The sequence below is a fragment of the Xenopus laevis genome, chromosome 2S, assembly GCF_017654675.1.
Source record: "Xenopus laevis strain J_2021 chromosome 2S, Xenopus_laevis_v10.1, whole genome shotgun sequence".
Lineage (NCBI taxonomy): Eukaryota > Metazoa > Chordata > Amphibia > Anura > Pipidae > Xenopus > Xenopus laevis.
This window is the reverse complement of record NC_054374.1, coordinates 144,472,361-144,489,508: the sequence shown is the minus strand read 5'-3', so window position 1 is coordinate 144,489,508 and position 17,148 is coordinate 144,472,361. Positions and strand designations below refer to the sequence as shown.

Genomic DNA, 17,148 nt, shown 5'->3' with positions numbered 1-17,148 from the left:
CATCATTGCTTGGATATTTTTTCTAGTCCAAGATGATATCCAAGCCCTTCTAAGGGAAGGAGGAAATCCTCTATCACAACATCACAGGCAGGGCATTCTGTTTGGAATGGGATTAAAAAAAATCTGTGTTCCATTGATGGACCTTATATGTTGCTGAATGTATATTAAGGCTGGAACAGTCTATTGCATCTATTGCAATTTTGTTGTTACCCCAAAGCTTTGAGGGCCCATTGAGCATTTTGTTGGAGGCAATTACTACATTTTGTGATGGAATTGAGAAAAGAGCATCCCAAGCCACTGATTTTCATAGGGCCTGCTAAGGTTTTATTCCACCCTAAACTGAGAATTCATCTGCCCCAAAAAAAATAACTCCCTCCAGGGTCAGATTAGAACTAGTCACCTCTTGCTACATCTTTTAATTTTTTGTAAAATGTCTTCAATGCGAATGGGCATAGTGGGAAAGGAGTTTCAAAGCTAAAGATGTGAAAACACCGGGTAAAGTTGTTAAGGTCGTTGTGTCCCAAGCTTTATTTGGTTACTGTTTGTTACCAGATTACAAACACAACTTTTATGGCGTAAGTGTCCCAATTTTCAGTGGAAAGGTGTTACATTTTTTGCTTGTGATTGACATTAGAACTGTCTGGGCTCATATAACACTTGTTTTGGAAAGATTGATTCTGATCGATCTATGTTGGCAGCAAACATAATTAGCTAGCAAAGTGAGAAATACAACATTGAGTATTGCTTTAAGTCCCATAGTACCTTTTGTTTTCACCTGAAGTCATGCAACGGTGGCCCTTGCTGTAGGACAACACCGATCATGTCTCCCAGAGCCATGTTAATGGGAATATCTTTTTAAGGTGAATTAATATCTAATGAATTTCATAGTGGGCTCTTAATTTTGTGTTCTCTGGTGACCCTTAAGTCCAACACTAAATATATGTTCCTCAGGAGACAGACTCTGGCTTTCTACTTAATACTCCTGGTTTAGTAAATGGGGGATGCTTCTCTTACTTGTTTATACTGCTGCTCCTCTGGGAGAATATTGACATTTGAATCCTTGTTTGGCTTCCATTATCCTTCCAATGTTTCTAAAACAAATATCATACGCAAGCTCTTTATTAATGGCTCCTGAGCTCAAGAGAGCTTTTAACGCCAAATATGTTTAACCTTAATATACAGTTTTAACCCCTTTCATAGTTTGTGAATTCTTCATAGACTCAGAATTCCAGAATAGCAGTAGACTTCCAGCAGTGCACGGATTTCCAATACTGGTTAAAAAGGAGAAAATTGTAGTGTAGGCAGCATTAATTAGCAAAGCAGGGATTTTAATTAATTCCTTTGAGAGCATTATTTTCTATGGTTCCCTTAGGTTATCTCTTTTTTCAGTGCCAAATTGAAGGTCTCAACTAATGAAATCTTTGTTACTGTATTGTTCATAATCACATATCTATTAAATTCTAGTAATCATAGCGAATATGAATAACTCTCATCTTTATCAAGGACGCTCACCCAGTTCTTGTACCATTCTGTAGCTTTCACATGTCAATCCTAGCACCCTACTTTGTCTCACAGTTGGGTGCTCTGTTTAAATCCCATGTTTGTAGTTAAGACTATAGAAACCAAAGATTGCAATCACATACAACTTTAGCAGTAAGTCCAAATAATGCTTCTGGACCTTTATCAGTAATCATGTTGTTCAAAACATTATACTGCCCCCCTGGTATTCCACTGTCAAGACGAGAGACCATCAAGGTAAGGACTATGGAGAAAGCAGATGCTGGGAAACAGGCAAAAGCCTGCTACAAGGGAAGGAAGCCGAACATGGCAGGTTCTACTAAAGCAGAATATTATTCAGGTAAAATTCAGGGTTCACCAGAAAACAGGCCAAGAAACAAACTGGTAGTAACGATGCTGCATTCACTCAAGAACAGGCTCTAGGTAGACCTACTATCAGGCAATTGCATACAAGTTCACATTGTACTCAAGCCGGTGCTCTGTTCCTGGTTAGGCTTGATAATGTCTTCATCTTTGTGGGGTGTGTTCATGATATTCCAACCATGTCTCTTTATCATTATAATAAACTTTTAAAAAGTACATTTTTTATGATTAATAAGAATATTTCCGTTGGTGTTATTATAGTCTGTAAAGCCTTCATGTATTAACACTGCCCAGTATTCTAGAACATTTAATTATGACTTGTCCCTTTTTATATTGGTGGCTCTGTCTCCAAATCAGCCTTATAACAATAGATCTGATGTAGGTTCCATTAATTCTTTTCACACAATATTGTTTAGGCTGTTCAGGGTCGAGCACTGAATCCGCATGAGCGAGACCTTCGGGTTGACCTGGGATTCCGTGGCATGCCAATGACAGAGGAGCAGCGGCGCCAGTTCAGTCCTGGTCCACGTACGACAATGTTTCGTATTCCTGAGTTCAAGTGGTCTCCAATGCACCAGCGGCTCCTCACAGACTTGCTCTTTGCTCTCGAGACAGATGTTCATGTTTGGAGAAGGTAATGCAAAATAGTTTTCCCATTTTCATGCAGCATTTTGCAAAATACTTGGTTTATACATTTTTTTCAATGCTATAAAAGCAGTGTGTGCTTCTAGCTTGGCGTTTTTATAGAGAGTAAAGGATTAGAAGCAATGCTCAGAGATGTTCACTGAGGCAAATTATACCTGCTATTTCCCCAAACGTATTTGGAATGGTACATATTGGAATAAGCTATTTAGGCTGCAACCGTCATTACCAACACAAGTGCCAGTACATCAAAAATTGACACTCCAAGCGTTCTGCTTTGTGATCAAATACTGTAGTCAAATAGAGCTTATTTCATCATGATGTTGTCTCCTGGAGAAGGCCTGACAGAAGCTTAAAGGGATCCTGTCATCGGAAAACATGTTTTTTTCAAAACACATCAGTTAATAGTGCTACTCCAGCAGAATTCTGCACTGAAATCCATTTCTCAAAAGAGCAAACCGTTTTTTTTATATTCAATTTTGAAATCTGACATGGGGCTAGACATTTTGTCAATTTCACAGCTGCCCCAGGTCATGTGACTTGTGCCTGCACTTTAGGAGAGAAATGCTTTCTGGCAGGCTGCTGTTTTTCCTTCTCAATGTAACTGAATGTGTCTCAGTGAGACATGGGTTTTTACTATTGAGTGTTGTTCTTAGATCTACCAGGCAGCTGCTATCTTGTGTTAGGGAGCTGTTATCTGGTTACCTTCCCATTGTTCTTTTGTTTGGCTGCTGGGGGAAAAGAGAGGGGGTGATATCACTCCAACTTGCAGCACAGCAGTAAAGAGTGATTGAAGTTTATCAGAGCACAAGTCACATGACTTGGGGCAACTGGGAAATTGACAATATGTCTAGCCCCATGTCAGATTTCAAAATTGAATATAAAAAAATTTTCTCTTTTGAGAAATGGATTTCAGTGCAGAATTCTGCTGGAGCAGCAATATTAACCGATTCATTTTGAATTTTTTTTTTCCTGATGACAGTATCCCTTTAAGTTACTGACGCATAAAGCGTGACTCTCCTATGCTCATTGTGTAATGAGTGGAATCCTCAGGGAACACATTCAGGTTTTTAAATGTTTTTTTGCTGTTCTGTCCAGCCCAGATCTAAATAGAACAGCAGAGGAAGGTTCTAAGTTACACATACTTTAAAATGTAAATGTGCTCAGAAGGGCATTTGGAGTAATTCTTCATTGAGTTGTGTCCAATGGTATTTAACCCCTAAAAATGTTTGTGCACATTTATAAACAGGCCCATTAGGCCTTAGCCCAAAGTACTTTTGATCTACTTTCACAGACTGGTTGTCTTTATAAAGCTTTATATATAAATGCTGCTGCTATGGGTTTTTTTTTATAGTGTAATATTTTCAGTAAGTGTTCTTTTACGGTTTCTGTTTATGTGCCTGCTTTCCCACTGAAAGTACTAAATTAGAGCAGGTTGCCTGCTTGAATTAACTTCAAATGCTCTTTAGGCTCTTAAACAGAATATTTTGACTGTAAACACTTTCTTTTTTGTTAAAGCAGGAGTTTAACATAGTATTTCCACATATAAAGTAATTGACTTCTATCCAATTACTTTCTATTTTCTACTATTATATTTTCTAAAATGAATGAGCTTATATACTTCATCTCATAAAAGTTGTGTACGCCTGGTTGCCAGCTGAGAAATGGCAGCAACATTTTTCTTTGCACTTTACATTGTAAACTTTAAAGAGCTTGTGACCCCCCCCCCCCATTTAGCTACTGTAATCCTTCAGCTGCAATAAAACTATGTCAGCTGTGACTGTGACAGCTGTTCTGTTGGACACTCCTGTATAAACAAACCCCTCCTTACACCCTTTGTTGTGACTGATTTGGCTTACAGATAAGTGGAAGTCCGTTATTCAGGTACCTGGAAGCTGTAAATATTGATTGGCTTCAGTTTCCTTGTTTGCCTTGTTTAGCTCAAGAAATACAGTAACACAATTCCTTGATTTTTGTGATAGGCAAATGTATGTACTGGCCACTGGAAGGCGCTGTTTCTATACACAAATACCCATATAATGATTTTCTATATACATGTCAGTCCAAACACTATGGCAGCCCTTGCTTAGTATTTAATATCCACCTGGATGTGGCTCCTTGTGCAGAAGATGTGCATGTACTGCGGAGCAACTTGATCTTTTAATTGTGTTGCAGACAATGGGGAATGGCACAGACCATTCCTTGGTTCCCTAGAAGTTGCAGCCATTTATCCGTGTGCTAATATGGCAGCCTGGAAGTTACTGGGAGGCGCTCAGTCATGTGCAGGGTTAACGCTATGTCCTCCTCGAGCGAATATATTGCTGTTTAATGTAAACATATCATGCCTGAGTGTTCTGGAAATGAGGAAAAGTGAACATATGCCCCACTGCGGAGATTACATGCACCGCGTCTTTTAACAACTTGTAATTACATCTTTATGCGGCTGCAGCCTGTTTGCTTGGTAATTAGTTCATGTAAAAGCAGCCGCCATATTATTCTAGAGACATTTTTAGGAAAGTGTAAGGATATGGCCTACAGGGCATCCCTGACCTAACTAGCAGAAAGCAGTCACCCTGCCATTGTGCTTAGGCCCTGTGCCGGAAACATGGAGTTCCCCTCTGTAGCGATACAACTTCAAAGGGTTTTATGCTAAGAGAATGCTCCTCACTAGTCTGCAATATTGCCACTGGCACTAACGGGACTTCTTTATTCTCCAGCCATTCAACGAAATCTGTCATGGACTTTGTTAACAGCAACGAAAATATTATTTTTGTTCACAACACAATCCACCTGATTTCCCAGATGGTCGACAATATCATTATTGCGTGCGGAGGAATATTGCCTTTGTTGTCTGCCGCCACCTCGCCAACTGTAAGTACAACATTTCCCTCCAGTGGTCGTATGATAGAATGCAGAATAACAGTTTTCTTATTTATCTCATTCTAGCAAGTAAGGTTAAATTGTCGCTTTACAATACGCATAATTGAGGTTTGCAGGGAATGTAAAGTATCTGCCAACAGAATCACAGTTTGCATGAATAATGCAGCAAACAGCACTCGCCAGCACAGTACATAGAGTAGTTGAATATATTTGTCTGTAATATAGTAGGATATCGTAGGTGTATTCTGCCTTCCCAGCACAGTCCAGCTGTTGGTATAGGACACCATAATGTACTTGTCCCTAAGCCCCTATATACGTTTGATTCCCAGGCTCCTGTTTATCCCTGTAGACCGAGGTAGACTCCCGGCATTCAGTGTTGGTGGAACCTGTGGTTCATCAATACCTTTTTGCAGTGTAATTGTTGTGCAGACAGCTGAGAAATGTAATTGTTGGAATGAGCTGTCTTATATTGTGGTTTGATTTTAATGCTTTTCTTTTTCTTGTATTGTCGTGATCTGTTGTTTGTTTGTCTGTTTCATGTCCAGGGTTCTAAGGTTAGTATAACTGATGTAAGTTTCCGTTTTATTCTTATTTTCTTTTTTTATCCCTTTTCCCCATCCAAGTGCTTTCATTTCTATGTTGGACTTGCTAATCCCACTTTCAGTGTCTGTACAACAGTGCATGCGCTTTATGCCAGACCAGCACTTACACACAAGCCATAACTGCACTTTATCCTGAATAGGCTATCTTCTGCTTCCTTTCCTTAGCACCTTTTTTTCTTCCTTCCTTTCTCTTGCCTTTATTTCCCTTACTTTTTGGCATTCTTTCCGCTTTTTTCCTTATCCTCTGCCTCTTTCCTTCCTTCGTTCCCTCCTTCCCTCTGTCTGGTTCTTTCCTTCCTTTTTTCCCTGTCTGGTTCTTTCCTTCCTTTTTCCCTCTGTCTGGTTCCCTCCTAGTCCTTTCCTCTTTTCTTTCATTCCTTTGTTCCATCTTCCTCTCTGCTTGTTTTTTTCATCAGCCTACTTGCCTGTTAACTATTTCTGAATCTGTCTATTATGTCTTTCTTGTTACCCTTTTCTCATCCTTCTTATACACAACCTATGGACAGTAAAATTACAATGGATGTAGAGTCCCATATACTTTCACCCTTTTACAAATATTCTCATTACCTCCTAAGTCACTGAAATATCATTAGGCCAATAGAGATGCATGTTCCATTCCAGCTTTGTCTGTAAGTAACATGAATCCATTATTTAATCGGTTACCTGATTTAAGTGACTCTGTTTTGCCTAGTACAGGTATGGGACCTATTATCCAGAATGCTCAGGACCAGGGGCTTTCCGGATAACAGGTCTTTCAGTAATTTTGATCTTCATACCTTAAGTCTACTAGAAAATCATGTGAACATTAAATAAACCCAATAGGCTGGTTTTGCTTCCAATAAGGATTAATTATATCTTAGTTTGGATCAGGTACAAGCTACTGTTTTATTATTATAGAGAAAAAGGAAATCATTTTTAAAAATTTGGATTACTTGATTATAATGGAGTCTATGGGAGATGGCCTTTCCGTAATTCGGAACTTTCTGGATGACGGGTTTCTGGATAAAAGATCCTATACCTGTACTGATCTTTTTTATATTATTGGCATAAACTTCCCATTTCTTAGAAGCTTTTGGGGTCTAGCTCTTTCTGAGAATTCATACCTCACTTCTCCCCAAGCTGTAGTGCCATTACACCCAAGCACAACGTGTAGATCAGACTACTGATGAACTGGCCTTCAGCTTTGCATCACTTTATGGAACTTTTTACATTTTAATATTAGAAGGGCTTCTCTATAAACAAATAAAACAAGTATAGTTTCTTGTTTCAATTCTATGATCTCGAGGATGTCCTTTGTCCTATTAGCACTTCCAAGCACCCTTTCAATGAAGTACTACTTTAAGTAGAGTATAATGTCCTGTAACATTTGCTTTATGTGGCTCATTCAACTTTTTTTTTTTTTTTTTTACTGTTGAGCCTGATTCAGATGTAAAAAGAGTTTGGCAGCAACACAAGCATGAAAATAGTTCCTGGGGGTGCCAAATAAGGGCTATGATTGGCTATTTGGATCTGTTTGGTAGTACACCTGGCTTTATGCCACTGTAACTTGCTTCCACGCCCGGAATTTAAAAATAAGCACCTGCTTTGAGGCCACTGAGAGCAACAACCAAGGGGTTGGTTAGTAACATGTTACTCACTACGCACTGGTTGGGGACCTTGTTACTCATCTCTAACCAAATCATTAATCTACAGGACCTTTATATAGAGTAGATAAATACTAATGTAATTTGCTTCTATGTAAACTGAAAAGTGGATTTGCAAACTTGAATCAGTCCTGAATCGCACTAGATAGCAGTTCACTCGGAGGCCATTGTCTCATTATTGTAAAGACTATATCGGGTTTGTTGTAAAGCAGGGTCAGTGCTTCTGTATCTGGTAACAGTTAGCTGATCAGCTGAATTTGATTGAGCCAAAATACTGGAGTTGTAGTTAACATGATTTGACATTTTCTGATGGAGTCATCTCAGTTGACAAAGTAGCTGTTGTCTGCACTGACCAGAGCTGATCATCTGAGTCTCTTGGTCCAATGCCATCACACAGGAAAGTTAAGTAAAACCAAACCCAAACACAAAAGTCATGTGACCTCATAGATCTGGAGAACTGAACATCATGAGTTATTGTTCACATATGATGCATTTGGGTTTGGATCCAGACAACTCTTGTGGATTATTCCATATTCTACCAAATTAAATAAATATACATTTAGTGCACATTTTGTCACATTTCATGGCAAAGAGCTGCCCTTGTACAGGGATGGGGCCTGTTATCCAGAATGCTTAGGACCTGGTTTTTTCTGGATAACTTTCCATAATTTAGATCAGTGGTCCCCAACCAGTAGCTCGTGAGCAACATGTTGCTCTCCAACTCCTTGAATGTTGCTCTCCGTGTCCTCAAAGCAGGTGATTATTTTCAAATTCCAGGCTTGGAGGCAAGTTTTGGTTGTAGAAAAACTAGTTGTACTGCCAAACAGAGCCTCAGTGTTGGTTGACAATCCATATAGGGGCTACTATAAGGCCAATCACAGCCCTTATTTGGCACCCAAAGAACATTTTTCATGCTAGTGTTGCTCCCCAACTCCTTTTACTTCTGAATGTTGCTCACGGGTTCTAAAGGTTGGGGATCCCTGATTTAGATCTTCATACCTTAAGTCTACTAGATAATCATGTAAACATAAAATAAATCCAATAGGCTTGTGTTGCTTCCAGTAAGGATTAATTATATTTTAGTTTGGTACAATTACAAGCTACTGTTTTATTATTACAGAGAAAAAGGGATGCACCAAAATCCAGAATTCTGTTCTGGATTTGGCCAGGATTCTGCCTTTTTCAGCGGGATTCAGCCGAATCCTTCTGCCCAGCCGAACCGAATCCAATAGCATATGCAAATTAGGGGTGGGGAGGGAAAGCGCCTTTTTGTCACAAAACAAGGAAGTAAAAAATGCTTTCCCGTTCCCACGCCTAATTTGCATATGCTAATTAGGATTTGGATTCGGTTCGGTATTCAGCTGAATCTTTCCCGAAGGATTCGGGGGTTTGCCGAATCCAAAATAGTGTATTTGTTTAATCTCTACAGGGAAAAAGGAAATAATTATAAAGAAATTAGATTATTTGGATAAAATGAAGTCTATGGGTGAAGGCCTTCCCATAATTCTAAGCTTTCTGGATAACGGGTTTCTGCAAAACGGATCCTCTACTTATAGTTTGTTAATAAAAAAGTATCTAAGTAGCAACAAATGATGGCATTTCTCATGTCAACAAAAGAAACTGAAGGCCAGATACTTGTTATATAATTCTTTTACTAAACTTTTGGAACTCGTTGACAGTGGGGCCCTAAATCTACACAGTAATGCTATGTATTTAGTCACATAAGTGCAAGACATTTTAGTGGTTTAGTGGCTGCCCTTAATCACCTTAATGTGTACCCCCTGGTGCTAAATAAGTGAAACCACATTTAGATCCTAGAATGTTTAGCTCTAATCACAGTTCCTTTACCATTTTAAACCATTTTCCTTTACTATTTCAAGCCCTAGTATTGAATATATACCCTGTGTTAGTATATATATATATATATATATATATATATATATATATATGGAAAAATAATGCTCAATTTGTCATGATCTATGCTGTGTGTTCCTACATGTCTAATTAGTCTGATTATTCCCAGTCCATATGAATCAGTATATGTTCTTTTAAATGTCTGCATCAGTCTGTTCTGCCTGAGTACATGGATCCAGAGGCATGTACATAGGCTAACACTGTGTCTTTCCTACAGTGCGTGTGTTATTTGGCAAATAAAATTACAATGTCCTTTTATTTCTTTTCACATTAAGACTGAGTTGGAGAATATTGAAGTAACCCAAGGAATGTCGTCGGAGACTGCCGTGACTTTCCTCAGCCGTCTCATGGCCATGGTTGATGTACTTGTTTTCGCCAGCTCCCTAAATTTCAGTGAAATTGAAGCAGAGAAGAACATGTCTTCTGGAGGCTTAATGCGACAGTGCCTGAGGCTTGGTAAGGTCATTTTGGGCAGTACTGACTTCATAGCACCTCTATTATGCCTTCATCCAGCTATCACAGGACACTTGTTTGTCCAGACTTGAATATTTTTCAGCTCTCTTGGTTTCTACTGGCAGTAACAGGCAGTAACCAATCAGTGACTTGAGGGGGGAGCACATGGGTCATAACTGTTGCTTTTGAATCAGAGCTGAATGCTGAGGATCAATTACAAACTCACTGAATAGTTATGTCCCATGTGGCCCCCCTTCAAGTCGCTGACTAACTCAGAGTTATAGAGCTGAAAAGCAGGAAGTAGTGTTCTGGTTATTATGTTCCACATCCAGTCACTCCAGCCTATATACATTACATTTTTGGCTAACTAACTATATTAGAAACATTATTTATTTTGCACAGCCTATCTATTTACCCGGTTTTTATTTTTACATTGTTGTTCCTTTAAGCAGCTTCTGAATATTTGTCCTACACACACAAGTGTGATAAGAGGTTTATAAAGCGTCCAAATAAGATAGTGTTTTTTTTTTTCTTCAGAGTTCAGTTTGAGAATCATGGATGAAAATAAATTGTATTCGAATATAAAGCTCTTTATTGGCGTCACTGCTGTATGCTGAAGCGTTGACACTTGGCTCAAAGTGCTTATTAGGCACAGACTCTAGGTTTACTTAAATAAGATTTAGTTTATCACCTAGTCCTAGATGTGGTTAGATTTATGTTGTAATATTTTTATGCATTCACCAGTCTGCCCATGGAAATTTGCTGGGTGTCCAATTCCATGAGTTGTCTTGTAGGTTCATGTTTGTGGGGAACTTCTTGTTTGTGCCCTCTCTGCATAAAGATGTGTTTTTTTTTTTTGCTTCATTCTATTTCAGAGCTTTCCGACTCTTGTAATGTTGTTGACTGATTATCCTGATTAAAGGGGTTGTTCACCATCAAATTAACTTTTAGTATGATGTAGAGAGTGATATTCTGAGACCATTTGCAATCGGTTTTCCTTTTCTATTATTTGTGGTTTTTGAGTTTTTTAGCTTTTTATTCAGCAACTCCCCAGTTTGCAATTTCAGCAAAAACATTGAAATCCGTATGGAGGCAATACGGGCGGTATTCTATAACATACTAAAAGTTAACTTTAAGTTAAGTTTAAACAGTTAGTGCCACCAATTGCTAAACTATATAAAGAACTCTTGCTTCTGTCTTGAGTAGACAAAAGCTGAAAACTGTGCATGGGCCTTCAGACAGTCCTCTAAGTTCTGCGTCAAAATGAAATGTCTGATAAGTGATTTGACTACATGATACCAGGATCTCAGGGGACATCCCATGATTGCATTTCAATGGCCACTTATTCACAAATATACTTTTCCTCCCCTTAGAATGTCTGCAAATTCCACCGCCTTGCAAAGATCAGCAAGAACAAGAACTATCTGCAGTCCTAGAAGTGGTCACACACCTGCTTCATGAGTTTATTTATAACAGCCCACTCCATAATTTCTATGATAGCTGGTTGTATTCCATACTCCTCTAACTTTTAATTCTCATCTTGGGGAAGTAATGTAAGCACAAAATACTGCTAGGCTTGGTCTGGTGACTCCACATCCCCAAAGGCAGACATACTAATCAAGCCTCCAGCCTTCTCTGTGTGCGGTATAAGGTTACCAAAGTATAAGGTTACCCAAATCATGGATGGTGAAATCCAGAAGGGTTGCACTGATTGTAATTGTGTTGTGTGTAATTTGCATGCAATCACTTTGCAATCAGTGCAGGCCAGCATTCATTAGAAGTACTCTTAGTCATATAATGCTTGATTTCCGTTCCAGTTTGATTTCAACGACATGCCAGGTTAGGTGTCCACTGATGTTAGGAAATACATTTAAGCTGATTTTGATTAAACTTTTTTTAGTTTGTTGTGTAGCTGTGAGAAACTGTTTGGAATGTCGACAGCGGCAAAGAGAACGAGGGGCCAAACCTTCCCTGGGCAGCAGTAAAGTCCAGGACAGCCTTCAGAATGTGCCTGCAACCACCACCAATAAGGTAAAAATAAGCTCCTCAATGAGCCGAGTGTGTTTCATTGGGGCTTTGTCTATAGCAGGGATTCCCAACCTTTTTCACCCATGAGCAACATTCAGATGTAAAAAGAGTTGGGGAGCAACACAAGCATGAAAAATATTCCTGATGGAGCCAAATAAGGGCTGTGATTTGCTATTGGTAGCCCCTATGTGGACTGGCAGCCTACTCTGTTTAGTAGTACATCTGTTTTTTATGCAATCAAAACTTGCCTCCAAGCCAGAAATTTAATGAGCACCTACTTTGTGGCCACTGAGAGCAACATCCAATTGTTTGGAGAGCAACATGTTGCGCACGAGCTACTGGTTGGGGATCACTGGTCTATAGCATAGAAGGTAAAGTACAAGATTGAACTGGAGGCGTGACTCCCAAATCTCTTTGGTGAAGACTATTAAACACTGTCATCCTCAAAAAAATAACACTTGCACTTTTCAGAAGGAATACATTATTGCCAGTTTTTTTAATTCACTTTGTAAGGTGGGATTCCTTCTATAAAAGAATGCATTAAGGTGGCCATACACAGGGAAATCGTCTCGTTTGGTGATGTCGCCAAACGAGCGGATCCCTCCCAGATGTGCCCACATTGCGTTCAGGGCCGGATTTACATTGTGGACGCCCCTAGGCCCACTACCGTTTGTCGCCCCTGTCCCCTCCCCTTTATTCATGCAAATTTTCATCTGGACTGGAGCAATGGGGATTGGCGCATGGGAAATTTAAAAAATGATTGTATCTCCAGCACATCCCCAGTGTTTTTGAACCAATGTGGGTGTGGTTGGGCAGTATGCCACCCCCTCTAAAATCCTGCCGCCCTAGGCCCGGGCCTAGGTGGCCTTTCCACAAATCCGGGCCTGATTGCAGTGGGCAATATTGGGCCGATCCATTCGTGGGCCCGAGGGCCAAACAATCGGTTCAGAATGGAGGCAATACGGGCGGTCGGATCCCGGGACCACATCAATGAACAGATGCAGTCACGATCTGACTGGATTTTTTACCCTGCCCGTTCGGCATCTGCCTAACTTTCAGCCAGATATCGATTGGGGACGCCCGTCCGATGGCCCTACACACGAGCCAATAAGTGCCTGTGACTTTAGAGTCAAATTGGTAATGTTATATGTCCCTTCCCAGGGCAGTACATGTTTAGTAAGGATCACTGACCACTGTTCCACCCATGTCATTGACAGCTTTCTGTGCTACTTCCTGTACAGGTACTGTATGGGATCCGTTATCCGGAAACCCGTTACACAGACAACTCCGAATTACGGAAAGTACATCTCCCATAGACTACATTTTATTCAAATGATCAAAATTTTTAAAAACGATTTCCTTTTTCTCTGTAACAATAAAACATTACCTTGTACTTGATCCCAACTAAGATAAACTGAATCCTTATTGGAAGCAAAACCAGCCTATTGGGTTTATTTAATGTTTACATGATTTTCTAGTAGATTTAAGGAATGAAGATCCAAATTATGGAAAGATCCATTATCCAGAAAGCCCCAGGTCCCAAGCATTCTGAATAATAGGTCCCATACCTGTACTTACATCTTCGGGTTGCTGGTGGATCCCATGTTCTTCATACAGATATAGGATTTGTTATCAGAAAACCTTTTCTCCAGAAAGCTCCCAATTACGGGAAGCCCATCTCCTACAGGCTCCATTTTAAACAATTAATTCTAATTGTTAAAAGTGATTTCTTTTTTTCTATGTAAAATAATTATACAGTAGTTTGTACTTGATCCATACTAAGCTGCACAAATCTATACAGGTGGCAAAACAATCATATTTGTTCTACTTAACGTTTAAATGATTTTTTATAGGCTTAAGGTATGGAGATCTAAATTACAGAAAGATCCCTTATCGAGAAAACCTCAGCATTCGGGATAATAGATCCTATACCTGTATTAATTTATTCCCCCTTCCTGTTATTTACCCTTTGGCTTTGTTGTAATCCCTTTCTTTCCACCCTCTTCTATGCTTAATATATTCCCATTCTTTTTAGGCTCTTTACTTTTTCCCACTCTGTATCCTCTACTAGATCCCTACCTCTTCATCAACAGCTTGTCCCTTAAACCTATGTCCTCTCTGTATTTGTACCCTGATATTGCACATATTGCTGAATTATGTGTCCATGGGTTTGGTGGCTCTTGATTGTGTGTGCAGGGAGTTTGATCTGTGTGTTCCCATATTGTTTCATTACTATGGGAGCATTAGGAACTTTGGCATCAGCTGGGGGATCAAAATGTTGATCTTTCAATAAATATTCTCAATGTTAACATCATGGTGTAAATATATTTTCAGACTCCAGTAGACAGTGTTCCAGGGAACCTTTCGCCAATTAAGGATCCCGATCGACTTCTTCAGGATGTCGATATTAATCGGCTGCGTGCCGTGGTCTTCCGGGATGTTGTGAGTTTTTTTCTTTTCCAGTAGTTTAATCAATTGCTTTATTGTGCTGCTTTGACCCATCTGTAGAATGCATCTTGTAACATTTTAAAGGCTAGTGCATTTCTTCTACAGGCCACTAGACTGCACTGCAGAGCTGCCTGACTGATCTCTTTCCCACAGACCTGTTCACAATGAGCCTTTAAACTGAGCCAACCTTCTCCTTGTTTTTTGTAGTTTCCAAACCTTCCAGTCATATCTATATATATTCACTTGGGAAACCCAAAGGAGGGTTTGAGTATAGTGTATGTGTTTCAGCAGAACATTAAATAACATAGAACATTAAATAAAACCAATAATACACAAGTGCATTAAAACTCATTGGCTCTTGATTTAATAGGTTTTTAATGGTGTTCTTAAAGGCACCTCCTTCCACAGGTGGTCTGTGACTCCTGAAACATTGTATGAGAAACCAGCTGATTAACAGACCCAGAGAAGATATTAATTCTGATACATGGTTTCAAGAATCACAAACCTAAAACAGAAATGGATAAACAAACTCTGCTTTCAGTTGCAGTTTTCTTTAGACGTACCTTTAAAACCAATTTGAATTTCTAAGTAAAGTATATTGGAAAGCTGACGGGTCTTTATTGTGCAAAATACAGATGGGGTCAAGGTTCCCTTTATGTAACATATTGCTGTGTAGAGTCCTGTTAGTAAAAACTGAGGTTGTTCCTATAACCTGAGTAAGCAGACAAGTACAGCTGAGTGCCCGGGCACACAAGGTATATTAGTTACTAACAATAAAATATATATTGTTCCCTTCTAGGATGACAGCAAGCAGGCTCAGTTCTTAGCACTGGCTGTGGTTTACTTCATATCGGTTTTAATGGTCTCTAAATACCGTGATATATTAGAACCCCAGAGAGAAACTGCCAGATCAGCCAGCCAAGCTGCTAGAAACATCAGGCAAGAAATTAACTCACCTACAAGTACAGGTAGGTGGATAGTCTGTTAATCACTGTGTAATCTGGCATAGTCCTATGAACTGGAAGCCCAACATAAACACTGAATAAGCTGGAGAGCACAAAAATGAAGATGCATTTTATATACTAAAAATGTCATGGTGGTGCAAAGCTTCCTCTGTTGCCGACATTTAGGGGCAGATTTATTAAGGTTCCAATTGTAAATTTGAATATGAATTTTGCGAGTTGATTTTTGGTCAGTACTCACAAATTAGAGTTGGGAATAATGCAAATTGGAATTCGAGATTTATCATACCTAGACCCTGAGAACAACTAAAATTCAACTATTCGTCACCTTAAACCTGCCGAGTTTATGTAGAAGTCAATGGCAGATGTCCAGTGACCCATGTGAAGATGTTAATAGCCTTCCTGACTCCAGTTTTCTGGTGGCTCATATTAATTTGAGTTTTAGATATTCAAGTTTTTTCTTAAATAAGATACTAATCGAATTTGAGGTCATTCGAGTTCATTTGAGGTTAAAAAAAACTCTACCATTCGACCATTGTTAAATCAGACCCCTTAGCATTTACTGGTGGCAGTTGCTTATTAGACCTGGACAAACTTTACTCCAGTCACAGCTGATGAGTGAAAAAAAAAGTTCAAACTTTCCAGAAGTATTTTACTAGCTGGTCCAGAAACAAGGAACTCCAGGCATAGACATAGGAATAGGATATTTAACTTCTAATTGAAAAAAATGTTAATGATGCACAAACTATAATTGGATCAGATGGGGACAAATCTTTCACAAGACATTTGGTCCAATTCTACCCCCTGTTTGAGGATTCAGAACAGCCTCATCTCTGAAGAAAATAATTTTATAGTAATAGGAAAGGTTAAATCAGTGGGGGGATGCCAAATGTTAGACACCCCCTCCCGTTATTATAATCAGTCACTTAATACCCCAGGCTGGTGCAGTTTTCTGCCAACAGGAGCGCTGTTCCAGGGTCTTCTCAATGATCTTCTTCCTTCTTCATGTCTGGTGTGCAAGCACAGTGGAGTGAAAAGCCAAACTTTAAGCAAAAAGCCTTTTCACTCTTATGTGAATGCACTGGTCCAGGGCCATTGAAGAACGAGGAAGCAGAAGAAAAACATCACACTGCGGTGCTTGCTGAAAAGTACTCCGGCCTGGTGCAGTTTTCTGCTAACAAAAGCACCAGCTCAGGGGATCAGGTAAGTGATCATAACCTTTACTTCTCCTTTAAAGTAGGGATGCACTGTAAAATCCACTATTTTGGATTCGGCGAATCCTTTGCGAAAGATTCGGCCAGATACCGAACCAAATCCAAATTTTAATTTGCATCTGCAAATTAGGTACTTCCTTGTTCGAGACCAAAAACTCATGCGATTTCCCTCCCCGCCCCTAATTTGCTTATGCAAATAAGGATTCGGATTTGGTTCGGCCGAATCCTGCTGAAAAAGGCGAGTCCCAAACCGAATCCTGGATTCGGTGCATCCCTACTTTAAAGTCACATGATGTTCAAGTGCAAAAAATGCTGCCAATTGACAGATTCTTGAAACCTGGATTCAGTGAATCAGTAGCCGATTGCTTTTGATGTTCCATAGAACCAGCATGCTGCTTTAATTGTAGTTTAGCTAAAATAATTAAATAGAATTGCTCCCTTTTTCTTTAATTCACAGGAGGGTTTAGAGGTTTAAAAATGA

At 39.4% G+C, this 17,148-nt stretch overlaps 1 protein-coding gene across 4 annotated transcripts in view; it reads left to right on the top strand.

The window, feature by feature from the left end:
- Positions 1–17,148, top strand: part of LOC108709943 (neurobeachin) — a 444,274-nt gene that overhangs the window by 168,218 nt on the left and 258,908 nt on the right. Inside the window, exons 23-29 of one of the 4 annotated variants that reach the window (XM_018250244.2) lie at positions 2,298–2,515; positions 5,241–5,394; positions 5,949–5,957; positions 9,838–10,018; positions 11,916–12,046; positions 14,378–14,485; positions 15,291–15,459. In XM_018250244.2, coding sequence (XP_018105733.1) covers positions 2,298–2,515; positions 5,241–5,394; positions 5,949–5,957; positions 9,838–10,018; positions 11,916–12,046; positions 14,378–14,485; positions 15,291–15,459 — 970 coding nt within the window. Of the gene's footprint in view, positions 1–2,297; positions 2,516–5,240; positions 5,395–5,948; positions 5,973–9,837; positions 10,019–11,915; positions 12,047–14,377; positions 14,486–15,290; positions 15,460–17,148 lie in introns of all 4 variants that reach the window. The other 3 variants (XM_018250243.2, XM_018250242.2, XM_018250245.2) reach the window with 3 other exon arrangements.